The sequence below is a fragment of the Portunus trituberculatus genome, chromosome 49 (genome assembly GCF_017591435.1).
Source record: "Portunus trituberculatus isolate SZX2019 chromosome 49, ASM1759143v1, whole genome shotgun sequence".
NCBI lineage: Eukaryota > Metazoa > Arthropoda > Malacostraca > Decapoda > Portunidae > Portunus > Portunus trituberculatus.
Window position 1 is genome coordinate 5,494,459 of NC_059303.1, and position 25,874 is coordinate 5,520,332.

Here is a 25,874-nt window from a genome sequence, read left to right on the forward strand (position 1 = left end):
ACAATACAGCTGTGTCTCCATCGAGTTAAGTCAATTTGGACCGATTATCTACCCTGCTAGGTGTTCTTATTGACAAATTAGACAAGCTGGCAGTTCCTACAGTGTCTGCGGAGGCCGATTTCAACTTCTCCCATTCCGATGATGAGGCAGCTGAAGTGTCTCAGTGTCTGCCAGAACCTGATCCTCTTGACGATCTCAACCTGCTCACCACCACACAGCCAGCCGGTAATACTGTGGTTGATGCGGATTTCCAGAAGGCTCTCTCAATAAATAAATGGAACTTAGTAACTTTTCTCTATAGCAAGTGCAAGCCTGTCAACCTTTCCTCAGTTTCTCAAGTTTATGTTTAACAATTATCAGCCGCCTTGTCTGTCCACAATGCCGTAAGAAACTGTGATCTGGATTCAATAGCCTCAGTGTCTGAAATGTACTGCCTGAAGAGGAGGAAGAAGTGTCTAAAAAAAAAAACCTCTGTAGTTGGAAATGGAATATACTCCAATGAATCTCCGAGATTCTGTAATTCTGAATTTATCACAGATTTTTTTTAGTGATAATGTGCATTTTATCTAAAAATAACTGCTACTTTACTACAAAACCTCTCGAGTCTTTGGAAGAAAAATGGTCTTTCCATGCCATTTTGGGTGACCACTTTCTTCATCTTTTTCATCAACAATGACCTAAGCAAGGCATCCTGGTTATGCAGGATGACTGGTATCCAACTGGTGTGTACTCTAAAAGCTATTGAAACTCAAACTAGTTACTGAGATAGGCCATCTTCATTTTGTTCTCCAGTGTGAGCTAGAGGCATCCAGGGCACGGAGGTAGTCCAACTGATGTCTAAAGCTCTCCTAGAGTGGATTCTTGAGTAAACGGGCAGGGAGGTAGTCCAACTGATGTTCCAGAAGTAGCTAGCTCTCCTAGTGTGGATTCATGAAGCTTAATCATTTTACATTTTAGGCTTGCATGTCTTTCACTGTTTGGTTCTTGCAAGCTAGAAAGAAAGACATTTGATTTATAGATTTGATTATAGATTTAAATCTTGTACCATTAAAAAGACATTTGATTATCAAATAAGTCTTATACATACCACAAATCAAAGCAAAATAGTGATCTGACTACTATATCAAGCAATATATATCCAAGCTAAAGCAGCAGTTCAAGATTTCAGAAAAAAAAGCATAAAAAACTCCTTTTAATTACTTGGTGTTCACTTGCTCCTTTATATTACGATCAGTCTTATCTCATCTCTTCATTTTTGTTTCCTATGTCACCACCACTTCTAGACATTGTGTGGAGAGCAAATTCGGGAACATGTTTTCAACCTGGAAAAATAAATGTGGGTAAATAAATGTATATAAATTGGTAATACATGATGATTCCTTTTGAGGAGGGTTTAAGAAGAATTAGAGTATACAAAGATCAGAAAAAAATAAGATTATGGAAACATAAGAGGGTAATGTCAAAGTATTAGGTGGCTTTAACAAGAAAGATTTTTGCCAATCAAACTAAAAAAAATTAGTGGAAAAACTGCAAAGATGCATTTTCTTGATCATATTACTGTAATAAGGAAACTAATCTTCAAATATGTTTTCTTATATATTCTTCAAACTCTAAAATGTATTAAGAAAACTTTAGCTTACCCTCACTACATGCAACCATAACAACTGTTGTGCTTGCATTTCTGCCGTTGCAGTCTTGCTGGCAGTACGGAAGAGTGTGGCTGCCGGATTGGCAAGATAGCTACTCTGGCCTCATGTGAGTATACCTGAAAGCATCTAAACTGTGCCACCTTAGTAGGAGAAGTGAAAGTAAAAGCATGAAAGAACATAATCCAAGAGAAGGAATAAGAAAAGAATGTTTGACACAAATATTAGTTGCTAATAATATTACTAATTAGAGGCACCATACTAGCCTCTGCCTTCTTTCTAGCCTCTGTGCATTGTTTTCTTAGACCAAGATCAGAGCTAACTACAACTAAATCTTTTCATATCCTGAACTTATCAGAGCTTCGTTGTTTATTCTATACTTAGTGTGGATTTTCCTCTATTTACCCTGTCTGTCTATTCTTTCATCCTATCCAAATTTGCCTGCATGGCAATGGCATCTAAATCTGAACAAATCAATCTACCAAGCTTCGTGTCATCTGTAAATTTACTGATACCACTAATAATTTCACTATCCAAATCATCATCTTTTCTTCTTCAGTTACTACTCAGTCAGTGGGCCCGGCCTCATTCTCCATTCTCTTCTCTCGTCAAAAAGCCCTTCCTCTCTCTGACGCCCATGAAGGCATATGGTGTCTCTTGAGTAATTCCTCCACACTGTTGCTCCATCTCTTCCTTGCTCATCCTCTTAGTCTCACACCATTTGGTCTCCACTTCCATCTTCTTCTCGCCACTCTATCTATGTCCATTCGCTCAAGATGTCTCACCCATTTCAACTGCGCTGCATAAATTTTATTCTGTACTGATACTATACTAATGTGTTCTCGTATTGCTGTATTTCTGATTTTATCCATTCTTATTTAATTAACCACTGTTCTTAATATTTCATTTCAGCTGCTTGAAATCCAAATCATCAAAATATATTGAAATGAACAATAGCCCTTAAATCCCTGTGGCATCCCACTGACTATTGGATCTCGTTCAAATTACAATGATAACAATTCTGCTCTCTATATCCTAGCCACAACCTTATCCAATCTAAAATTTTCAGTCTGGTTTTAACTGTTAAAGGCTACACAATATCAATAAAGCCACAAAATGCATCTGTAACAACACCAGTTCAACAAGACTTGTGCATATAATGGATAACACAGAACAATCTTATGAGAAACTACATAATGCTTGCTTGAGAAGGTAATGTTTATGATGCTGCAACTTTGTATCTTTCATATCTCTCTTAAACAACTGTCATAATACTTCAGCATTACACAACATGCAAGTTTTGTGATTGTGTCTGATGTTAATAAAAAGCTCTACCAAAATAGATTATGGATGGGGCTAACAAATGGAAACAAGTTCTGTTTCAAAAAAGGACTAGTAATTGTATGGCTTGAAATCTTTTTGCAGTTTCTATAATTTTTTTTAAATGCTTCCATATTTTCCCTGCCATTCCCATAAATTCATTTGGGTATGCAGATCAGTGATATAATGCTCCAAATCTTAACATAAAAGCACTAAATAATATTTGCTGGCTATACAATGTTGCAGTAAGCAATGTATGAGAGAGAGAGAGAGAGAGAGAGAGAGAGAGAGAGAGAGAGAGAGAGAGAGAGAGAGAGAGAGAGAGAATGAGGAAATGTATGATGGTGATCCTACCAATCTCATACAATGGACCCTCAGACTTCAAACATTTTTCATTCCAGAGGTTGTTCCATGTCTGAATTGTTTTAAGTCCAAAACCGTTTTCCCCATTGGAAACAATGTAAATCATTTTAATCTGTTTCAAGACCCTAAACTTTTACCTAAATAAATGAGAACTGAACTATGCAATATCAATATTATTTATCTTTTGGTGGCATGCTGCATGATGAGTGCCAGTATTAAAAATATAGTAGGTGGTGGCAGTATACTACCATTAGTATAGTCAGTCAGTCTTTTGTTTCATATCTGTTACACCTTGTCACTACGGTACTTAGCAAATAGCTTTGTTAGTTACCAGATCAGTATACTTAAGTTATATGAAATATTACTCAACCATCCTACCTGGTTAAGTGACTCTTAGTCAGATGAAAAACTGGTCATATATCTTGACCACAGATGGGAATAAGAGCAAGCAAACAACACAAAATCAAAACTAAGTGGGCTATGATGTTTACCTCCCGCCTATGGCACTAATGTCTCCCGGATTCGCTGGATTCTGTCACCTTTGGCTTGTTCCAAAATATTGTTCCAACCCCTAGGGTAAAAATGAATCAAATTTTGTTCCAAATCTAAATTGTTCCAAGTCTGAGGGTCCACTATATTACTGCTACAATATGTGAACCAATAACAGTGACTATAGCAATTATTGTAATACTGGGTGAATGGTGTGGTCTAGATGCTACCATGACATATCACTGGATAAATGCACAGTAAGAGTCAGCAAGAAATTCTAGCATGAAACATCTACAAGTACAGTTCAGTACATTAACAATATGGCCTCTCTAAGATTTCTCTTCCCTACTATCTTTCCCCGAGACTCTAGCCCCTCTCACAGTACATTAATATACTATACACTATTTACGTCATAAGAAGTGTACACTGGGCCTCTTAACAAAGCTCAAGGATGACCACTGACTAACTCTCACTGGCTAATGCCATGTCAGCAAAGAACGTGCCCCTTACTGGTGAAGTTATAATAAAGTACACAAGCACAACACTATGTTAAAACCACACACACACACACACACACACAGACACACCTTATCCCTCACCACACTGCCACCACCATTACACAGTACCTTGCATGGGTTGGAATGGATCCTCGACAGAATAGGCAGAAGAGAGGGACAAGGAGGAGATGCAGCTTGTCGCGAAAGCAGGCTGCGCAGTTGTAGTCTTCCATATCCTAAAACCCGAACTGAACTGCTGTGAACTGCAAATCAAATTCATGAATTGTTTTGCTGTGGTGAAAATGAGGATTAGTAGAAATAAGAAAAAGCATGATAATAATTATATGGATAAGTATATAGGTAAATAGTTAAGTCTCTAGATAGATATGTCAAAGATGAGAAGGATGAGGAGGAAGACTAGAAAGAAGAAACATTAGGAACAAGAGGATTGATTACAAAGGGGATAAGGTTAGGAGACTGATGGATAGGATAAGGCAGACATAAAAAGATATATAGATAAATATGAGGAGGAGTTGGAAAAAGATATATAGATAAATATGAGGAGTTGGATGAAGAAAATAAAGAAATAGATATATACATTGATGAAAAGACAGATAGATAGGCAGATAAAACAGCAGTAGAAGGAAATAGATATTTAGATGGTTAAGTCTAAAGATGAGAAGATAGACAGATATCCTACATTTATACATATATGTATAGGCAAACTGATAAACAATTCCCATAAAAAGGAGAAGGAATAAGATATTCACTGTTTGAAAACTGTCAAAGGCTTTCCTTCATGAGGATCATCTTCCAACTTTTTCCTACTGTTTAAACTTTGTTATCCATTTCTCATCAATGGTGTGACTACCATGCATACCTTTGTGGATTTCCTTGGGAGAAAATCCTTTGATGAAAAAGGAGCAAATCTAAACAGTGTCCAACTTTGTCCATATTCTTCGTGTCTATTTACCCACTTCTGTGTTAACCACTAGTTTTACCTGGAATGGAACAAAAGTTGTACAAAACATTTCAAAACTTTCAGGTAAGCTATTCTGAAAGATTGGTTATGTGGCCAAAACTTCGGAGCTCCACCTCTCTTCTCTCATCCTCATCAAGCCATCAAGTTTTCACTTAGCCTACCCCTCATTAAAGTGGCCATGCCCTACATGCGCCCAACTATTTCCGTGTCCTTCAAACAAACATAAATAAATAAATAAAAATAAATAAATGAAAAAAAAAATAAATAAAAACTGATACGATAACAAACTGGCCAAACACATCAAGTACACTAACTAATCAGACGATGACTAACCCCATATTTATTAACTTACAATATATACTGACACATGGTAAAATCATCATTAGTTCTGTGTAAAGATTATTACAATACTCTTAGCTTCACTCACGCCTCTAAAAGCCTTCCATGGGAGAAAGTGGTCAAAATTTCCAATAGCTTCATCCGAGTACTACACCTGTCAAGTGTCACTTGAGTCTCTTGGCGGGACAATGTTGCCAAATCTGTCTGTATGTTAATGCTAGTTTGTAGTGTGCGATTTTTTTTAATAGAGAAATTCATAATCAAATGCAAAAATTCTACTTACTTATATGCTAGTAATGTAATATATTATCAAGTGATATTCTTAATTTTCGTTAGGTCTTTATAAACCAACCAAATGAGAAATCTGGACTGGTAACACTACTCAGGATTTTTGCTCTTTCCTCTTAACGTTAGGAATTTACAAGGATAATTTATTGCTGTAATATTTTCGTGTCTTCCTTGTATGGTGGTTGGTTTCATGAGTTATCATTCACTTGAGAGAGAGAGAGAGAGAGAGAGAGAGAGAGAGAGAGAGAGAGAGAGAGAGAGAGAGAGAGAGAGAGAGAGAATTTCAATCAGGAACAGATCTTTAGACTCATAACATATTTAATTTGATAATACAACATTCCACCGTATAAGAAGAAAAGATCGTTGTAATGAACGGGCTACTACGTTCTAGAGAGAGAGAGAGAGAGAGAGAGAGAGAGAGAGAGAGAGAGAGAGAGAGAGAGAGAGAGCTATCGTAAAAAGGACTAGAAAATCCATGGAGATTCACATCGTACCCATGACTGACGATACGTTTTTTGCATTACTTATGACAAAGTGCACATCCTCAGTATTCATTAGCCGCACCTTGAAAAAAAAAAATCATATATCGAAACTTTTTTCAAGTAAAAAGCACATTTTGACGGCAAGCTGTACGTAAAATACTTGCGTGTTTGGAGGTATCCGGCAACACTTGAGGTACAGTGTAGCGTTTTGGTCCTTTGGGTGGATGATCAGCGGCATCGCCGCTTCAGCGGTCACTAGGGCCGCATGACCTCATTAAGCCCGTAGGCCACCCATCCTGAACCTCAGTGGCCTGCAGTCTGTAGTGGAGAGAGACGTGTGAACATGAGCAAGTGGTCGAAATACAGCAAAAAGTACAGTAAAGAGTGGGAACAAGAGGATGGGCTAAAGACGTGGATAAGGAGTATACCCGGCGATGACAATCATGCAGCCTGCAAATTTTGCAAAACTGTTGTACACGATCAGGATTTCGTTTTCTCGGCTAAAGTCTCACAATCGAGGCCTACCAGACCAACCCATTTAAGTTGTCATACATACTGATGCATCTTGCAACAGTCGTCTGTGTGTAAGTAGATAAATTTTATGATTTGATAGCGAAGTTTCCCTCAACTTTTGAGTGTTGGGTACTTCATAACTAGTATCTTGAGCCTTGACGATACCATTTCCATTGTTTCACCGGGACACATTTTACATGAAAGACCATTATGTTAATACAACTAGATTAATGTAACTGGTTCACTACCTAATTCAATAACATGAGTCAAATAACTGCGTGTTTCGATCTTGAATAAGAGAGCGATGTAATGCTGGAATATATATATATATATATATATATATATATATATATATATATATATATATATATATATATATATATATATATATATATATAGGTGTGTGTGTGTGTGTGTGTGTGTTCGCGTGTGTGTGTTCACGCAAAGTATGACGGTTTCTCCATAGCGACTTATGAAGGCCATGCAATCACCACTGGTAGGAGTTACACCAAAACAATACCACAAAGGAAAATCTAAGCTCACCTCATAAATAGCACGCTATTTTAGATCACAAGTATACATACAAGCATGCTGCAAGAAAAGATAGTTAAAACTCAGTTATAACAACAAAGTGAATATGGATATTGATTTTAACTATTCCATTTTTAGCTCTCGACGTCTTATCATCAGCTTACATTTTATTTTCCAATGGATGCTGGAATCACAACCTAACAGTGTCATATACTAACTTATCAGGACAACACTCGTTATCTTAGAGAACAAACATATGGATGCTGAGAAGAGGCGTCCTTCATTAGGATCACTGATGATGCACTGAGTCGTATAGATAGACGTCTACTAAATGTTATGTCAAAAACTATAGGTTAATAATAATATAAGACAGGGGTTCTCACGCAACCTCAAGTCGTAACAAAGGCATCCAAAATTGACACACGAGGAACTTTGGTTGAAAACACCAGTGAGATTATCTTGAAGGTTTTCGTGTCCCGACGTCACACAACAAATCACTATTGAAATACTAGAGCACGCTGGTTTCCGGTGCATGAAGCCAAATGAAACCAATAATCCTGTATTGACCTCTTTGCCTGGGCACCGCCGCTACATATGCGAGCTTGAGCAAAAAAAAAAAAAAAAAAAAAAACGAAATACGATCGACTGATTTATAACGCTACACAATTGAAAAATTCTTACGACAGACAAAGCACCCGTATCTCTCTCTCTCTCTGGTCATAGATGTGTGTGCGCTTTTATGTCGCATGACTGCACCAAATGAACTGTCTGATGACTTGTTTTGTAAACAACTCATGTATTGCGATGCAACTGCCTTATCCGGAGCGCGCGCGCGCGACACACACACACACACACACACACACACACACACGTGATCTTGAAAGCACTGGTAACAAAACATACGTACAGTTCACTGGAAAAACTCCAACAATCTCTATCCAGTGAGCCTCTAGCCCAGTCAGGATTTCAATAAAAAGCTAACATTCCACCAATCTTTCCCTATACGTTTTTGGAATACAAATGACTAACTAGACTGTTCTTACCCAGCAAAACACACACACACACACACACGGAGGCAGTTACATTATGCAGTGTCAAGTGTCTAAAAGCTAACGTACTGAGAGAGAGAGAGAGAGAGAGAGAGAGAGAGGCTCAGGGACAAAGGAAAGATGTTTTGCCTTCTTACTTTCTGAAAAACCTTTTATTAAAACTGACAAAACCAAATGTACCTCTGTGCCTACTGAACAAAGAACTACCGTACGCTTCGGAAAAAGTCTTGTATACACAACACAACCTCTTAAATATCTAAAGTTGCTGAGCTTGGAAGGTTGATAAATTAGTAACTTCATCGGCTTGGTATCCCGTTCCGGTGCGGCAGGTAACGTTTGCTCTGACCCTCTCCCCCGCCCAATCTCTCTCTCTCTCTCTCTCTCTCTCTCTCTCTCTCTCTCTGTGCCCACCTTTTATGAAGCGCTTCCTGGAACGTGTGCAGTATTACGCCGGAGGGTTTTCTGCAGTCTAGAAACAATGAAGTGTCATGACGTTGAGTACTACACATATTGTAGTGTTGTTTTGGTGTATATGTGTTAATGTCAGGCTTCCTGTGCGACAGCTTGGTTCCTTGAATGTTGTGTTTATGTAAGTCTTCTGTGTGTGTGTGTGTGTGTGTGTGTGTGTGTGTGTGTGTGAGAAAAAAATTTACTTAGTTGTATTGTACAGGGTTCGAGCGGGGCTCATTGTGTCCTGTCTCCATATCGCTTCTTACCTAATTTTTCTTTAAAGCTATGCACATTATGTGCTGTAACAACTTCATCATTCAATGCACTACACTTTTCCAGTTCTGTGTGGAAAACTGTAATTCACCACGGTCGCCTACTGGTCACCCAGCCAGTCTTCCCCATTACGGAGCAAGGTCAGAGCTCATAGACCGATCTTCGGGTAGGAGGACTGAGACCACAACACACTCCACACCCGGGCCTGCAGGAACAGGGCCCACGAAAGGTTTCCCATTTGCCTCTTAATGTGGCCCTGTTCAGGGCTACACATTAAAGGTTTGCCCATGTAACTCGAGGTGTGGCCTCGCTTTCCCGGTGTGTGGAGTGTGTTGTAGTCTCAGTCCTACCCGAAGATCGGTCTATGAGCTCTGAGCTCGCTCCGTAATGGGGAAGACTGGCTGGGTGACCAGCAGGCGACCGTGGTGAATTACACAGTTTTCCACACAGAACTGGAAAAGTGCAGTGCATTGAGTGATGAAGTTGTTACAGCACATAATGTGCATAGCTTTAAAGAAAAAATAGGTAAGTGGCGATATGGAGACAGGACACAATGAACCCCGCTCGAACCCTGTACAATACAACTAAGTAAAGTAAGAGTGTGTGTGTGTGTGTGTGTGTGTGTGTGTGTGTGTGTGTGTGTGTGTGTGTAAACTTTTGGTAATTTCTCAGAATAAAATTTTTTTTAATCCTGTGTTGCAGTGTTCCGGTCTCTCTCTCTCTCTCTCTCTCTCTCTCTCTCTCTCTCTCTCTCTCTCTCTCTCTCTCTCTCTCAAGGATTTCCTTTTACATTCCGAGAGACGGGTACGTAAACTGTTCGGTGCATCAGTGTGTACACACCAAAACACAAAACACTTGATGGCGTTGAAAGCAAGCACATACCCCCTTTAAGTCAAAGAATTTACAATAGACACAAATACGATATGCTTCAGTTATTCAGTCCGACAATACAGTGTGGTGAATGTGTCAACATCTAAGAGCTTAAATATTATTATGAAAGACTACATAGGTTATTGAACAAATATATATATTTTTTACACACGTAAACGCATGGGACTGAACTACGACAGTTAAATATGTAGCTTGACGGCTCCGTCGGTATTCACGAGGTACAAGGACTGATAAAGAATGCAACTGGGTGAGAAGGAAGCGGACGGCGGATGGTTGAAGCAGGTTCAGTAGGACGAGAGGGAGAGTGGCCTTCACATCCGGTGCAGGCATCACTAGAGGGTGGGGTGCCTACAGCTAGCCCAGTCTCCACGGCCCATGCTCACTATACCGTGCATCCATACCCTTATTTTCTAGGTTTCGCTGTGGATGTGGATCGTCATAGGAACCTCAAGCTGGTTTAAAATTACATTAACATGGATTATTAATTTATTTTTTAAAGCATAGTAGTACGTTGATGTATGCCAGTATGTTGGTATTTTAAATAATCACAATGTAAGACACGGGTAATGGATCGATCGAAATGGGAAGATCGATGCAGCGATGGATGGTCTAGAAAAAATATATATAAAATTACATTAAATATATACAAGAAAAAAAAAAAAACGTAAGAGAAGACGTTTGAAGATTCATTGTAATAATTGGGCAGCTGAACATGAATCACAGTATGATATGTAGCACTGCTTTTGTATCTGCAGTATGCCGGATGTACGTAAACCTTCCTACGTGAATCACACGCTAATGGGATGGAATGAGGTGGTGACATTCAGCAGCTGATTGCAGTGACGTGTTTAGGGACGTGCGAAAGTTCCGAAATGAATCGGTCATTTTCAACTTACACTGGTTTCCCTACTTTCCGTACGCTGCTTCATAACCTTGAAGGCCTCTAGTCACTGGGCGAAATTAACTTGTAACTCATCTTTAGCACAGAAACAATTATCTATATATAAATCATCCATAATTCAATTGACCTATATTCTGAAAGGCTTTTGAACTCAATAAAAAAACTAATAAAAAATTCTAAAAACCCGTATGTTTTTTTTTTATCAATAATCCTCGAGAAACTGTAACTACAATCATGAAAACAACCTTGAAAACTAATAATTCCCGATAAAAGCTTGTTAAAAAGTCAGGAAAATCAAAGATTGTGGTGTTGTGACTTGTCCCTCGTGTCTACTTGGCCGACAATCGTGAAATTAATGAGCGCCTCAGCACTGTGGGGTGTGGGCCACAAACATCCTGGTGGTGTGGTGAAGGACGTGGGATCTACCAAGGCTGACTCAGACAGAACCGTGTTGTTGGTGCTCTGTAACACTATACAGCAGAAAAGCTCATGTCATCCATTTTTTTAAGACCCTAACAAAAACCATATGCGTCTTCGTGTTTTATGAAGCAACAGAAAGGAGATGGTATTGAATTGACGACAATCAGCCATTATATTTTATAATATACTGTACATTCCTTCATCGCTCCCAAATGTTATTCACATCTATCGAAAGATTTGATTTCACAGTGACGAAGACGCAAACACAGATGTGGATCAGCTGTGCCAACTTTGTTTACTTCAGACACACCGATTCTTTTTGGAGTCATTTCATACTCGCGCCTATTTCTTCAGGATCTTCGAACAATCAAAACTATCTTCTATACTTAATAAATGATGCTCATGTTGCAGTGCACAAACCAATACTGCATACAATACCAGTAATTTTCAATGTTGCTTCTGTAATATAATGTAGGCTAGAATTTCAGTCGGTCATCCCTCGTGTGCCATGCGGAGAAACGAGTCGCAGTCACATGCGTTTCAAGTGCATTGGCGCCACAAAAACAATTAACCACGCAGTTCGGATCCAACACCACACACATACGGAAATAATTACTGAGCAGCTTCCTACCACATTAATTATATGTAATCAGCATATGCAACAAAGCTTTCATTAAAAGATTTCCTTCCCTGTACTGTATATTATCAATACAGAGGGTTTCTTTTACACAGTACTAGATAAATATCAATTTGGTCTTGTTACTTGTCAGCAACTTACTTATTTAATTAATAATTTATTTCATTGTTATTAAAATTATCATTATTTGCTACTATTATCATTATCTAATTTTGTTTATTTACTTACATATTAATTCTAACTACATTATTGGTGTGATTACCAGCTCTGCTCCCTTGGCAAGAGATTACGAATTCATGATTATTAGTTATCTCTCATACACCTATCCACTCAACACCTTTTATCCCAGAGGGCAATAGCTGTTTGCTTACGTATGAAAGTTTTGACTGATGCAAGCGCCAAACTATTTACAACTGTCTTGTCATTATTTAATTATAACTTTCCCCCTTCACAGGCATTCAGGCATCTGACAATAGAGACAAGATGAAGTGGAAATGGCTGTCATGGTCACTGGTGGTGCTGATCGCATCTCAGACCTTGCTGACCAGAACTGCAGCAAATGAGGATGTGGATGCCTTAAGCATTGGTATGTTCTCTCTCTCTCTCTCTCTCTCTCTCTCTCTCTCTCTCTCTCTCTCTCTCTCTCTCAATAACACACACACATAATAGGTCTATAATACCTTGATAAAACTAAGAGACTGTGATTCCTTTAAAATTTTCAAAAGTACATTCTTACTGTCAGCAATTTTGCTTCACTAAAATGTCAAAAATATATCCTGTTTTCTAGCAACAATTTTACTTTTTCAGAGAAATCAGTGCTGGATTTGTTAACTCCACTCATAGGAGATGTGACAACAGCTCTTCAAGGCTTCATCGATATAGGCAAGATTGGGATGGGCGTTGCAAAATTTATTTCTATAATAAGTGACCAGGTAAGGCGCTAATAGTGACAGCATGTATATTTCTAATACAAAAGGAAATTAACGCTTAGAAGGATACAGTACATACTTCATCTGTGTTAAGGTGGGAATGTATCACATCATAGATGGTAAAAAGATTCCTATTACCCTATTTTATTTGGTCTATACTAAAAAGCACATGACAATAATGGAGCTTATAAATGGAGGAAAATTTTACTAGCAGACAGATGTATCACATTAATGTGCAAGATCCATACATCTTGAATATCTGGATGAGAGCTAACACCAGCTTTCCTTATCTGGATACATACTGTACTTTGTTTGGAGCATTGGTCTTAAGAAAGAGGGTGATAAAGCTACTCTCTTCAATGCTATATACAGTACATGCATTTATTCTTTGAATAATATGAATCATTGGAAGACATAATAACAGTTATGATTTTTTTTTCTTTACAAAATTATAATGGTCTTGTTGCCCTCTGAAGTATCAGCACCAATGAAAAATGTTTGAATATTCGTGTATTCATTTTTAAGCAATTCAGGATGCTAAACTCTGCATGTTAACTATAGAAATTAAGTTACCTGTGCATGGATAAATCTTTAACCTTTATCAGTTATTGAGTCCAGAATGAATGCAAAATGCTATTAAAAAATAAAACATGAAAATCAAGTATGACAAGCTTCTCTGCAGACTGATGGTAATTTAGTTCCTAAGACCACGACCCATCATTGGCGTTCCCACAGACAGGCCTTTAATTACTTACATGTAAGTACTAAAACCAAATAAATATTCTAATAAAGTTTTTAAGTGTGGGCTTTGTTAGCTTTTTTTGTAATTTAATGGCCTGTATTCCAACATCCCATGTATCATCTTTGCTTTAAATTTCAGCTTGCATACTAACTACCAACTTCTCTTTGTAGCTGCTCATTTTTCTGAGGTAACAGGCACTCATAAAAGCACAGCTAATTTCAACTCATTATCATCTGTCTGCATGCTTTACAATCAAACATTTTTGTCATTGTCTTTCTCCTATTTTGAACATTATCACAGGAGAATAACATTGCAATTTTCCTTATAGTATAAATCACAATTTTTTTTGTGGATATCTAAAGAATAGTGCTACATAAATGGTGCATTATCAAACTTATGGCTATGTCTTGTCAGAATTAAGACTGTGCAGTTGCATTAGTAACTCTGGTTCAAATAATAGCTTATTCTATCTTTCAATTTGCATGGGATGTGCTCCTAATAATGGTGATAATGGTATGGAATTGTGACAACAGGCAGCACTGCAAGAATATCATATGCAACAACTTATAAGTAAATAATCTAATTCTAGACTCAAAATTTTAAATTACCAATACTACAAAGTTAAATTGAAAAAGACACTCACATGTATGGCTATTGTATTTATTCTATACATGGAATTTTACTTCCATTTGATTCAAATGGCTGCTGATGTAAAGACCCAGTAAAGTGTCCATTTTATCCATATTACTACTCTGCCACATACTTGTAATAACCAGAATGCTATGTTTCTTTTACATGACAAATGCAGCTACATAAGCCTAATAATTACTTTAACTTCCACATTAGCAATTAATTTCAGTGTGTGTGTGTGTATTTACCTATTTACCTATTTGTGTATTACAGGGCCCGAGCTAAGCTCTCTGTGTCCTGCCTCCTTGGCCACTCCTGTTATATCTCTCTTTCATCTGATTGACACACACTGCGTCAACGACATCACTGCTCAGTTTATTCCACTTATCAATACTACGATGTGGGAAACTGTACTTTCTCACATCATTTAGACTGATGTCTTTTATTAGTTTTATTCCATGTCCTCGGAGATGATTACTTGTGGTCACCTTATCAACTCTCTGTCCAATATGTCAATCTTGTTCACCAATTTATACATAGTTATCATGTCTCCCCTTGTTCTTCTCTCTTCTAATGTGGTCAGCCCCAGTTCCTCAGTCTTTCCTCATAGTCTAACTCCTGAGTCCTGGTACCATCCTTGTTGCCAGCCTCTGTACCCTTTCCACCTTCTTCACATTTTTCTTCATATGGTGACCAGACACAGCTGCATATTCTAACTGGGGTCTTATTAAGGTGCATAATATCTTCTTCATCATTCCTTCATCTAGGTAGTGGAATGCAAGACCAATATTTTGAAGCATGTTATATGTTTTCCCAAATATCTTGTTAATGTGTTTCTCCGGTGACAAAGTGTTTTGCACGGTTACTCCTAAGTCTTTCTCCTCATTGGTCTCTTCAATTTTCTCATCACCCAGCCTGTAATCCCTGTTTGGTCTGTATCTACTTCTTCCCATTTTCATAACATGGCTCTTGTCTATATTAAATTCCATCTGCCACTCTTTACTCCACTCATATATTTTATCAAGATCTTCCTGTAACTTGTTACAATCTTCCACATTCTTTACTCTCCTCATAATTTTAGTATCGTCTGCAAACATGTTCATGTAACTGTCAATTCCTACTGGCATATCATTAACATAAATCAAAAACATGATGGGACCAAGCACTGACCCTTGTGGAACTCCACTGGTTACCTTCTTCCACTCGGACTTCCTTCCTCTCACCACTGTTCTCATTTCTCTTCCCACTAAGTAATTTTCCATCCATTTTGCTAGTTTATCATTTACTCCTCCAATCTTCTTTAGTTTCCACATCAGTCTATTGTGTGGTACTTTATCAAAGGCCTTTCTCAAGTCCAGGTAGATAGCATCCACCCATCCCTCTCTATGTTGTAGTATGTCAGTCACTCTTGAATAAAAACATAATAAATTGGATACACACGATCTTCCTTTTCTGAAACCAAACTGCCTTTCACTCAGAATGTTTTCACTTTCTAGATACTCACTCCACTTAGCTTTAATTACTTCTTCACATACCTTGCACAATATACTAGTCAACGATACTGGTCTATAATTTAACGGTTCCATTCTACTACCATTCTTATATATAGGCACAATGTCAGCTCTTTTCCACTCTTTCGGGACTATTCCTGTTTGTATGGAGGTTTCCACAATATCAAATATGGGTTCAACAATTGATCCTTACATTCTTTAGCAACCTCCCAGATATGCCATCAGGCCCCATTGATTTATTAATATCCAGATTGCTTATAATTTTCCTTATATCTTCTTTAGTAACCATGATGTCCTGCATTTGCTTTATTTCCGTAGGCCTTCCTCCCATAAAATGCTCCTCCTTTGTAAACACTTTGCAAAAGTTGTCGTTCAAAATTTCAGCTATATCTCTAGCATCCTCATATACTTCTTCCCATTTTTACCTTTTCTATTGCCTCCCTTTATTTAGTTTTCCATTTATGAATTTGTAAAACATTTTGGGTCACTATCACAGTTTTCCACCACCCTCTGTTCATATTCCTTCTGTGCTGTTCTCCTTACTTCAACATATCTATTCCTTGCTGTTTTGTAGACTTCTCTTGATAATACATCACTGTTTTCTTAAGTTTCTTCCATGCCTTTTCTTTGTTCTTTTTGCTTCTTCACAATTTCTATTAAACCACTGTTTATTATTTAAAGTCCTCTTTCTGTGATATGGCACAAACTTTTCACAGCAGAGTTATATAAATCCATAAATTTATTGTATTTCAATTGCATATCCCTTCCTGGTATACCACGGACCAGTCAATTTCATTAAAGAACTCCCTTATATGGTTATAATTTGCCCTAACATAATTTAATTTTTCCTCCCTGTGGTCCACAATCTTATTCGTGCTTAATTCCGTATCCAGCTCAAAGCTTAGGACATCATGATCGCTTTTCCCCAAGGGACATTCATGTTCAATTTCCTCTTTTAGAGATGCCCTGGTAAATACCAAATCCAACCTTGCTGCAACATCTTGTCCCCTGCACCTTGTTGGTGATCTCACCCACTGTGTCATCAAGTTATTTGTTGCTACCTTTAACAATTCCTCTGCCCACTCACCACCATTCACCACTTCGTAGTCTTCCCACACTATTTCTTTACAATTAAAGTCCCCGACTATCATCACTCTATCCTTTCTGATGAGTTCTTGCTTCATTCTGTCTAGAGTATTTCTCATCACCATTTGATACTGTTCATATTCCCAAGCACTGGTTCTGGGTGGTATGTATACTGTTATAATATTAATGTCCCTCTTACCATCTGTTCTGTTATAAGCATACTTATCACTTCCTCATTTCTCTTACTATAGTTCACCTCCTTCACTATCAGATCTTCCTTAGTAAGAACCATTATACCACCACCTCCTTTATTTTTCTATCATTTCTCCATACTTTGTAGTGTTTTACAACAAACCAATCTAGCTTTATTTCGGGCCTTAACTTTGTTTCCACCACACACATTATGTCCGGTTCATTGTTTCTTAGGTAATCCATACATTCTAGCCTCTTAGACAGAAATCCATCTATATTCCTGTATGTCACTTGAATTCCATTCCTAATCTCTTTCTTCCATGTTTCAGTCAGTGTAATGTCTATTCCGTCTGTTTTATTCACCACTTCTTCAGCCTACCATTTCTCATCCTCCTCGGTTCTTTCCTCATTCTTCTCTCTCACTTCAGCTACAAGCTCTTTCATTTTCATTCTTTCATCCTGTCATATTTCTTCTTATGTAAATTGTTTTGGTTTCCTCATAGTCCTTAAGTTTCCAAGCCCTCCTCAGCAAGGCCTCAGCTGCCACCTGAGACTTTAATTTCAATTTTAATGGTCTATTCTTGCCTTCTTCAAAAGCTCCTAGTCTCACACTTTCTTCTACCTCAGCATATAGGCATTCTTCCTCCTTGAGATCTTATTCAGTAAAACTTAATCCTGTCATTTTCCTTATCCCTCCTATCTTGCCAGTTCCTGTTAGTTTCCTCCTCAAACCTGTTATGATCACACATTTTTCTTTTCAGCAATATCTCTCACCACATACTCATTTTCCTTCAATGCCTTTACCATTTCACTCTGTGTAATCTTTATTTTCTTCTTGCTTTTCATTATCTCCTAAAGGACTTTGTACTTCTTGGTGTTCATGTTTCACTTCCTTCATTTTGGCATCAATTAGTTAAGGCATTCCTCCTTCCCAAGTCCTGTGTTATTTTTGTGTGTGTGTGTGTGTGTGTGTGTGTGTGTGTGTGTGTGTGTGTGTGTGTGTGTGTGTGTGTGTGTATTTACCTAGTTGTAGTTTTACAGGGCCTGGGCTTTATGCTCGTGTGGCCCGTCTCCATATCTACACTTATCCAATCTTACTTTAAAAGTGTGCACACTCGTTGCAGACACTACTTCTTCATCTAAACTGTTCCACGTCTCAATACATCTCTGCGGGAAACTATATTTTTTAATATCTCTCAGACATCTTCCTTTTCTCAGCTCTTTACTATGCGATCTTGTGCTTCGGATGTCATATTCTTCTCTCAGGATCAGTTTCTCATTATCCACTTGGTCCATTCCGTTGATCAATTTATAAACTTGTATCAGGGTTGGTAGATCCATAGCCTTTAGTCTCTCCTCATATGTCATCCCTTCAAATTCTGGAACCATTCTTGTAGCTATTTTTGTAGCCTCCAATTTCTTATGTGTTTCTTTTTATGAGGGGTCCACACTACTCCTGCATATTCCAATCTGGGTCTTATTATAGTACTTATCAATTTCTTCATCATTTCTTTGTCCATGTAGTGAAATGCTACTCCAATATTCCTTAGCAAATTATGTTTCTCTAAAAATTCTATCAATATGGCTTACTGGTTGATTGTTTTCTTCCATCGTCACTCCTAAGTCCTTTTCCTTTTTGACTTTCTCCAGTTTTACTCCATCTCCCATCTTATAGATTCCCACAGGTCGTCTTTCACTCTTTCCCATTTCCATGACCTGGCTTTTGTTCACATTGAATTCCATTTCGCACTTCTTACTCCATTCCCAGATCTTATTTAGGTCTTGTTGGAGTATTTCACAATCTTTTGCTTTATAACTCTGCACAGTTTCGTATCGTCCGCAAACAAATTTATGTAGCTGTTCACTCCTTCTGGCATGTCGTTAATATAAATGAGGAAAAGTATTGGTGCCAATACTGACCCCTGTGGCACTCCGCTTTCTACTGCTCTCCACTTTGACTTCATATCTTTAACTACCGTCCTTATTTCTCTCCCCCTCAATAATTTTCTATCCATCTCAATGTGCTTCCTTTTAAGCCACCCTTCTCCTCTAACTTCCACAGTAATCTTGCATGTGGCACTTTGTCAAATGCCTTTTTTAAATCCAAATAAATGCAGTCAACCCATCCCTCTCTCTCTTGTACTCTATCAACTATTCTAGAATAGAAACTCAATAAATTAGTTACACAAGACCGTCCTTTTCTAAAACCAAATTGGCTATTTGATATTAATTTGTTGTCTTCAAGGAACTTCCTTTTAAGCCATCCTTCTCCTCTAACTTCCACAGTAATCTTGCATGTGGCACTTTGTCAAACGCCTTTTTTAAATCCAAATAAATGCAGTCAACCCATCCCTCTCTCTTGTACTCTATCAACTATTCTAGAATAGATACTCAATAAATTAGTTACACAAGACCGTCCTTTTCTAAAACCAAATTGGCTATTTGATATTAATTTGTTGTCTTCAAGGAACTCGATCCATTGTTTCTTTATTATTCTTTCACACATCTTGCATATTACACTAGTTAGTGATACTGGTCTGTAATTTAAAGGTTCTTCCTTCCTTCTGCTCTTATATATGAGAACCACCTCAGCTCTTTTCCATTCTACTGGCACTGTTCCATTTTCTATTGAGCATTTTATGATGATGTATATAGAACTTGCTAGTTCTTCCTTACATTCTTTCAGTATTCTGCCTGAGACTTCATCCGGTCCCATTGCCTTCTCTTCATCCAGTTCCTTCATTAACTCTTTTATTTCAAGCTTGGTTACTTTAATCTCTTTCATATAGATTGTCTCTATTACCCTGTGGCCTCTCAAATTTCGATTCCTTAGTAAAGACCTCCTGAATTTTTTATTTAATAGTTCTGCCATACTTTTTGGGTCTTCCACCATCCTGTTCTCTCCTTTTAACCTTTCTATTGTTTCTTTTTGCCTAATTTTTCCATTTATGAATCTATAGAACAATTTTGGTTGCTCCTTACATTTTTCGACAATGTCTTTTTCGAAGTTCTTTTCCTCTTCCTTCCTCACCTTAACATATTCATTTCTCGCTGCCTTGAAGTTTTCCTTATTTGCTGGATTCTATTTCTCCTCCACCTTTTCCATGCTCCATCTCTTTTCTCCTTTGCCTTCACACCTTGCATTAAACCAATCTTTTTTTCCTTCTTCTTTAGGTCTATATTTTGGGACATATTCCCTGACTCCTGTTTTGTATATTTCCAAAAATAAGTTATATTTGTCTTGCATTGTTTCTGAGTTTTCCATCTCCTCCCAGTCTACATTTTTAAAATAGTTCTTGAGATTCTCAATATCAGCCTTTCTGTAATTTAATCGGTATCCTTTGTATGAATTGTCTCTATCTTCCTTTCCCTCTATATCTATTTCTAATATTGCATGGTCACTCTTTCCCAATGGGCACTTATATCTTATATCATCATTCATTTGTATACCCCTTGTAAAAACTAGGTCCAATCTCGCTGGCTCATCGTTTCCTCTGAATCTTGTGCATTCCTTTACTCTCTGTTGATCAATTTATAAACTTGTATCAGATCCCCTCTCTCCCTTCTCTGTTCCAGAGTTGGTAGATCCATAGCCTTTAGTCTCTCTTCATGTCATCCCTTCAAATTCTGGAACCATTCTTGTAGCCATTTTTTGTAGTCTCTCCAGCTTCTTTATGCATTTCTTTTTTTGGGGGTCCACACTCCCTCTGCATATTTCAATCTGGGTCTTATTATAATACTTATCAATTTCTTCATCATTTCTTTGTCCATGTAGTGAAATGCTTAATCAATATTCCTTAGCAAATTATATGTCTCTCTGAAGATTTTATCTATATGGCTTACCAGTTGATTGTTTTCTTCCATTGTCACCCCTAAGCAGGGAAGGAAAAAATCATTATTTTTTTTCAAAAAAATTAAAAAAAAAAGATTTTTTTTATTTAAATCGAATTTTTTTTATTTAAATCAATTCTTTTTTATTTAAATGATTTTTTTATTTAAATGATTTTTTTTCATACTGTGATGGCATTTTGTATTAAACACTATGTTATTATGGAAGCATAGTGCTTTTACACATTACCCAAGTTAAAAAGAATTTTTTATTTCAAAACTTCAAAAGCATCATTATACCACATTAGTCCATTAATTTATAGTTGATTCATATGTGAAATTATTTACAATTTGTTTTAAGTACAGAAAACACAGGAATTTCAATGAAAAAATATGAAAGAAAACAATGTTTTTATTAGACAAATGTAATAAAGAGAATAAATTAATTGTTTGAGAACAAAAGTTGGAATTTCATTATTTCTTGTAATAGTGTACTTGACATCCCATACACAGCACTGGTGAAAAGTTGCCAACTTGTGTATCTATTGGCAGACTTGGTAATTTCATTTCCACATTCTCAGTATTTATAGATTAATTAAAATGATGTTAATGTTAACTGAAAAACAATATATTCTTTATATCTGGTAATTGTATAAAGATCTTATTTTCTCTTTGATATGCTTTCAACATTGCTTTGTAAGAGAAGGCATGGCAATAATTCACTGGTGTCTGAGTGTATCCTGATTTGTACAGGAACAGTACAGGTCCAGGACCAGTATAAGTGGTTCATCCCATTTTCCTTTTAATGCAATCACTACTTTTTATATAGTGTTAATACATTTAATTATTTGACACAGCATGGGTATTTTGATTTAAATCAAGATTTTTTTTTATGCTGATTTAAATTGATATAAATCACTTGATTTAAATTATTTGATTTAAATCACTCCAACCCTGTCCCCAAGTCCTTTTCCTATTTTACTTTCTCCAGTTCTCCTCCATCTCCCATCTTGTAGATTCCCACTGGTCGTCTTTCACTCTTTCCCATTTCCATGAAATGGCTTTGTCCACATTGAATTCCATCTCCCACTTTTTACTCCATTCCAAGATCTTATTTAGGTCTTCCTGCAGTATTTCACAATCCTCTTTTTGCTTTATAACTCTGCAGAGTTTCACATCATCTGCAAACGGATTTATGTAGCTGTTCACTCCTTCTGGCATGTCGTTTATATATACAGGAAAATATTGCCAGTACTGACCCCTCACTGTTTCACTGCTCTCCACTTGACTTGTGTGTGTGTGTGTGTGTGTGTGTGTGTGTGTGTGTGTGTGTGTGTGTGTGTGTGTGTGTATGTGTGTAATTGTATTTACCTAATTGTAACATACGGAAAAGAGCTATGCTCGTGTTGTCCCGTCTCCATATCTATTAATGTCCAGCTTTTTCTTAAAATCATGAATATTCCTTGCGTGACCACTTCCACGTCTAAACTATTCCATGCTTCCACCCTTCTATGAGGGAAGCTATATTTTTCACATCTCTCCTATAAGTGGCCATTTTTAGTTTTTTCCCATGCCCTCTCGACATTCTTCATTCCACATACACAGATCTTCCCTATCCATTTTTCCATGCCAATCATCACTCTGTATATTGCTATCAGGTCTCCCTTTCTCTTCTGTTTTCCAGGGTTGGAAGTTGCATTCTTTTCAGTCTGTCTTCATAAGTCAAATCTCTTAAGTCAGGCACCATTTTGTTGCAGCCCTCTGTACTTTCTCTAGTTTCCTTATGTGTTTCTTTAAGTTCGAGCCCACTGTATTGTTGCATATTCAAGCCTCGGTCTTATCATTGCAGTAATTATTTTCTTCATCATTTCTTCATCTAGATATACGAACGCCACTCTTATGTTCCTCAATAAGTTCAATACTTCTCCAATTATTTTGTTTATATGTCTCTCTGGCGATAGGTCATTGGTAATTGTCACCCCAAGGTCTTTTTCTTCATGACTGGTTTTATGTCTTCATTTCCTATCTTGTACATACTCCTGATTCTTCTTTCACTCTTGCCAAACTCTATTTTCTTGCATTTTGTCGTGTTGAACTCCATTTGCCATGTACAGCTCCATTTCCATATTCTGTCCAAGTCTTCCTGGAGTAGTTCGCAATCTTTGTCACATCTCACTTTTCTTAACAATTTTGCATCGCCTGCAAATAGGCTCACATAACTGGACACCCCATCCACCATGTCATTTATGTAGACTGCGAACATTACTGGTGCCAACACTGATCCCTGTGGAACTCCACTCTCCACCAATCCCCATTCTGATGGTCTGTCCTTAATTATTGTTCTCATTTCTCTTCCTACCAAAAGTCTTCCATCCATTTTAGTAAACTGCCATGCACTCCTCCTACCATTTCAAGTTTCCAGATCAGTCTCTGGTGTGGTACCTTATCAAAGGCCTTTTTAAATCCAGATATATTCCATCAGCCCAACCATCTCTTTCCTGTATTACATCTATCACCCTCGAATAGTAACATATCAGGTTTGTCGTGCATGAACGCCTTTTCTAAAACCAAATTGACACTCACAAAGTATGTCATTTTTCTCCAAGAAGTCTGTCCATCTATTCTTCACCACCCTCTCACACATCTTAGCTACCACACTTGTAAGTGACACTGGTCTATAGTTCAATGGGTCTCTTTGTTACCTGATTTATAGATTGGGACAATGTTAGCTCTTTTCCAGTCTTGGGGCACTACGCCTTCCCTTAATGAGGCATCAATTACTTCACAAACTTTTTCTGCCAATTGCTCCTGCATTCTCTTAAAATCCATCCTGATACCCCATCAGGTCCCACAGCTTTTCTCACTTCTAAACTCCCCATCATGTTCTTGATCTCCTCCACAGTTACTTGAAACTCCTTCATAATCCCTTTCTGTTCCATTACCAGTGGTTTGTCAAAAGCAGTCTCCTTTGTGAATACCTTCCGAAAGCATCCATTCATAGCCTCTGCCATTTCCTGGGATCTTCACTGTATACCCATTTACTTCTAAACTTTCAATACTTTCTATTTTTGATGTTGTTGTTCACATGTCTGTAAAAAGCCTTGGTTGGTCTTTACATTTATCAATTATATCCTTTTCTTGTTTCTTTCTTTCTTCTCTTCTAATCAACACATATTCATTTCTTGCTCTTTTGTAACTTTCCCACTGCTTAATCCGTCTTTTCCTTCTCCACCTCTTCCATGCATCCTCTTTTCTTGTTCTAGCCTTTTCACATCTATCGTTAAACCAGTCCTGCTTTCCAACTTCTCTATGTTGTCTTATTGGTACAAATTTTTCTCACCTTCTTTGTATATTTTTATAAATTCCTTCCACTTTTCATTTGCTCCTTAGCACTCTTGAATTTCATCCAATTTGTCTCTTGAAAGAATTTCTTTAGGTTTCCAAAATCTGTCTTGGCATAATTCCATCTTCCCACTTTATATTCTTCATTTCTTCTAGATTTCTCTTCGTCTATCACCTTGAACTCCAAAACTGCATGATCACTCTTTGCTAAAGGGCACTCCACCCTCATCTCCTCAATGACCATTGGCTCTGTACTAAAGACCAAGTCCAGTCTTGACGATGCTCCTCTCCTCCAAACCTAGTATCTTCTTTGACCCACTGAGTTAACACATTTTCCATTGCCAGTGTCAATAGTGTATTTCCCATGTTGTCTCTGATCCTTCCATTGACCAGTCCTCCCAACACACCTCTTTACAATTAAAATCTCCCATCATTATAGTTCGTTCACAGCCACCCAACATTTCTTCCAGACATGTTCCTGTATCACTTATCATTTCTTCATATTCCTGTACTGACCATGCATTTGTCTTAGGTGGTACGTACACCACTATGTAGTGCCTCTTTTTTCCTTCATTAGTTTCTGCTCTGATCTTTAGCACTTCTGCCTTTCCCATACCTTTTTTCACTTGATCCACCTTTATATCTTTTTTAACCAGCAACATCACTCCTCCTCCCATCTTACCTACTCTATTTCTTTTCCAAACGTTATATTTCCCTTGTGTGTGTGTGTGTGTGTGTGTGTGTGTGTGTGTGTGTGTGTGTGTGTGTGTGTGTATTTACCTAGTTGTAGTTTTACAGGGCCTCTTTATGCTCAATCCCCGTCTCCATATCTACACTTATCCAATCTTATTTTAAAAGTATGCATACTCGTTGCAGACACTACTTCATTTAAACTGTTCCACGTCTCAACACATCTTTGCGGGAAACTATATTTTTTAACATCTCTCAGACATCTTCCTTTTCCATGTAATATAATGCCACTCTTATATTAATCAAAATTTTATATGATAGTCCAAATATCTTGCTTATGTGTTTTTCAGGGCTCAGATTTTCTTGTATGATCACTCCCAGATCTTTTTTCTCTAGTCTTTCCATGTAATATAATACCACTCTTATATTAATCAACATTTTATATGATAGTCCAAATATCTTGCTTATGTGTTTTTCAGGACTCAGATTTTCTTGTATGATCACTCCCAGATCTTTTTTCTCTTTAGTCTTCATTATTTGTTCCTCTCCCATCAAATAGTTCCATACCAGTCTTCTCTTATTCTTTCCTAGTTCCATTATCTGACATTTCATGGCATTAAACTCCAATTTCTACTTCTTTCTCCATTCATAGATCTTGTTTAAATCTTCCTGGAACAGCAGACAGTCCTCTCTGGTTTTGATAACTCTTAGCAACTTTGCATCATCAGTGAATAAATTTATATAACTGTTTATCCCAATGTGAATGTCGTTTACATAAACTTGAAACATAATGGGGGCTAACACTGACCCTTGTGGCACTCCGCTAGTTACTTTACCCCAGTTCTCATTTCCC

General features: G+C 37.5%; 1 protein-coding gene and 1 long non-coding RNA gene across 4 annotated transcripts in view; one reads left to right on the forward strand and one right to left on the reverse strand.

Moving 5' to 3' along the window:
- Positions 1 to 1,199: 1,199 nt before the first annotated feature.
- LOC123499312 lies at positions 1,200 to 5,819 on the reverse strand. The gene is made up of 4 exons (XR_006672947.1): positions 5,725 to 5,819; positions 5,196 to 5,316; positions 4,445 to 4,578; positions 1,200 to 1,322 (listed from the first exon to the last, which is right to left on the reverse strand). It is a non-coding gene; the product is annotated as an uncharacterized LOC123499312 (long non-coding RNA).
- Positions 5,820 to 6,873: 1,054 nt separating this feature from the next.
- Positions 6,874 to 25,874, forward strand: part of LOC123499309 — a 38,754-nt gene continuing 19,753 nt past the window's right edge. For 2 of the 3 annotated variants that reach the window (XM_045247122.1, XM_045247123.1), the window contains exons 1-4: positions 6,874 to 6,990; positions 12,526 to 12,657; positions 12,879 to 13,003; positions 13,683 to 13,757. In XM_045247122.1, coding sequence (XP_045103057.1) covers positions 12,555 to 12,657; positions 12,879 to 13,003; positions 13,683 to 13,757 — 303 coding nt within the window. In that variant the 5' untranslated portion in view covers positions 6,874 to 6,990; positions 12,526 to 12,554. The remainder of the gene's footprint in view (positions 6,991 to 12,525; positions 12,658 to 12,878; positions 13,004 to 13,682; positions 13,758 to 25,874) is intronic. The other variant, XM_045247124.1, reaches the window with a different exon arrangement.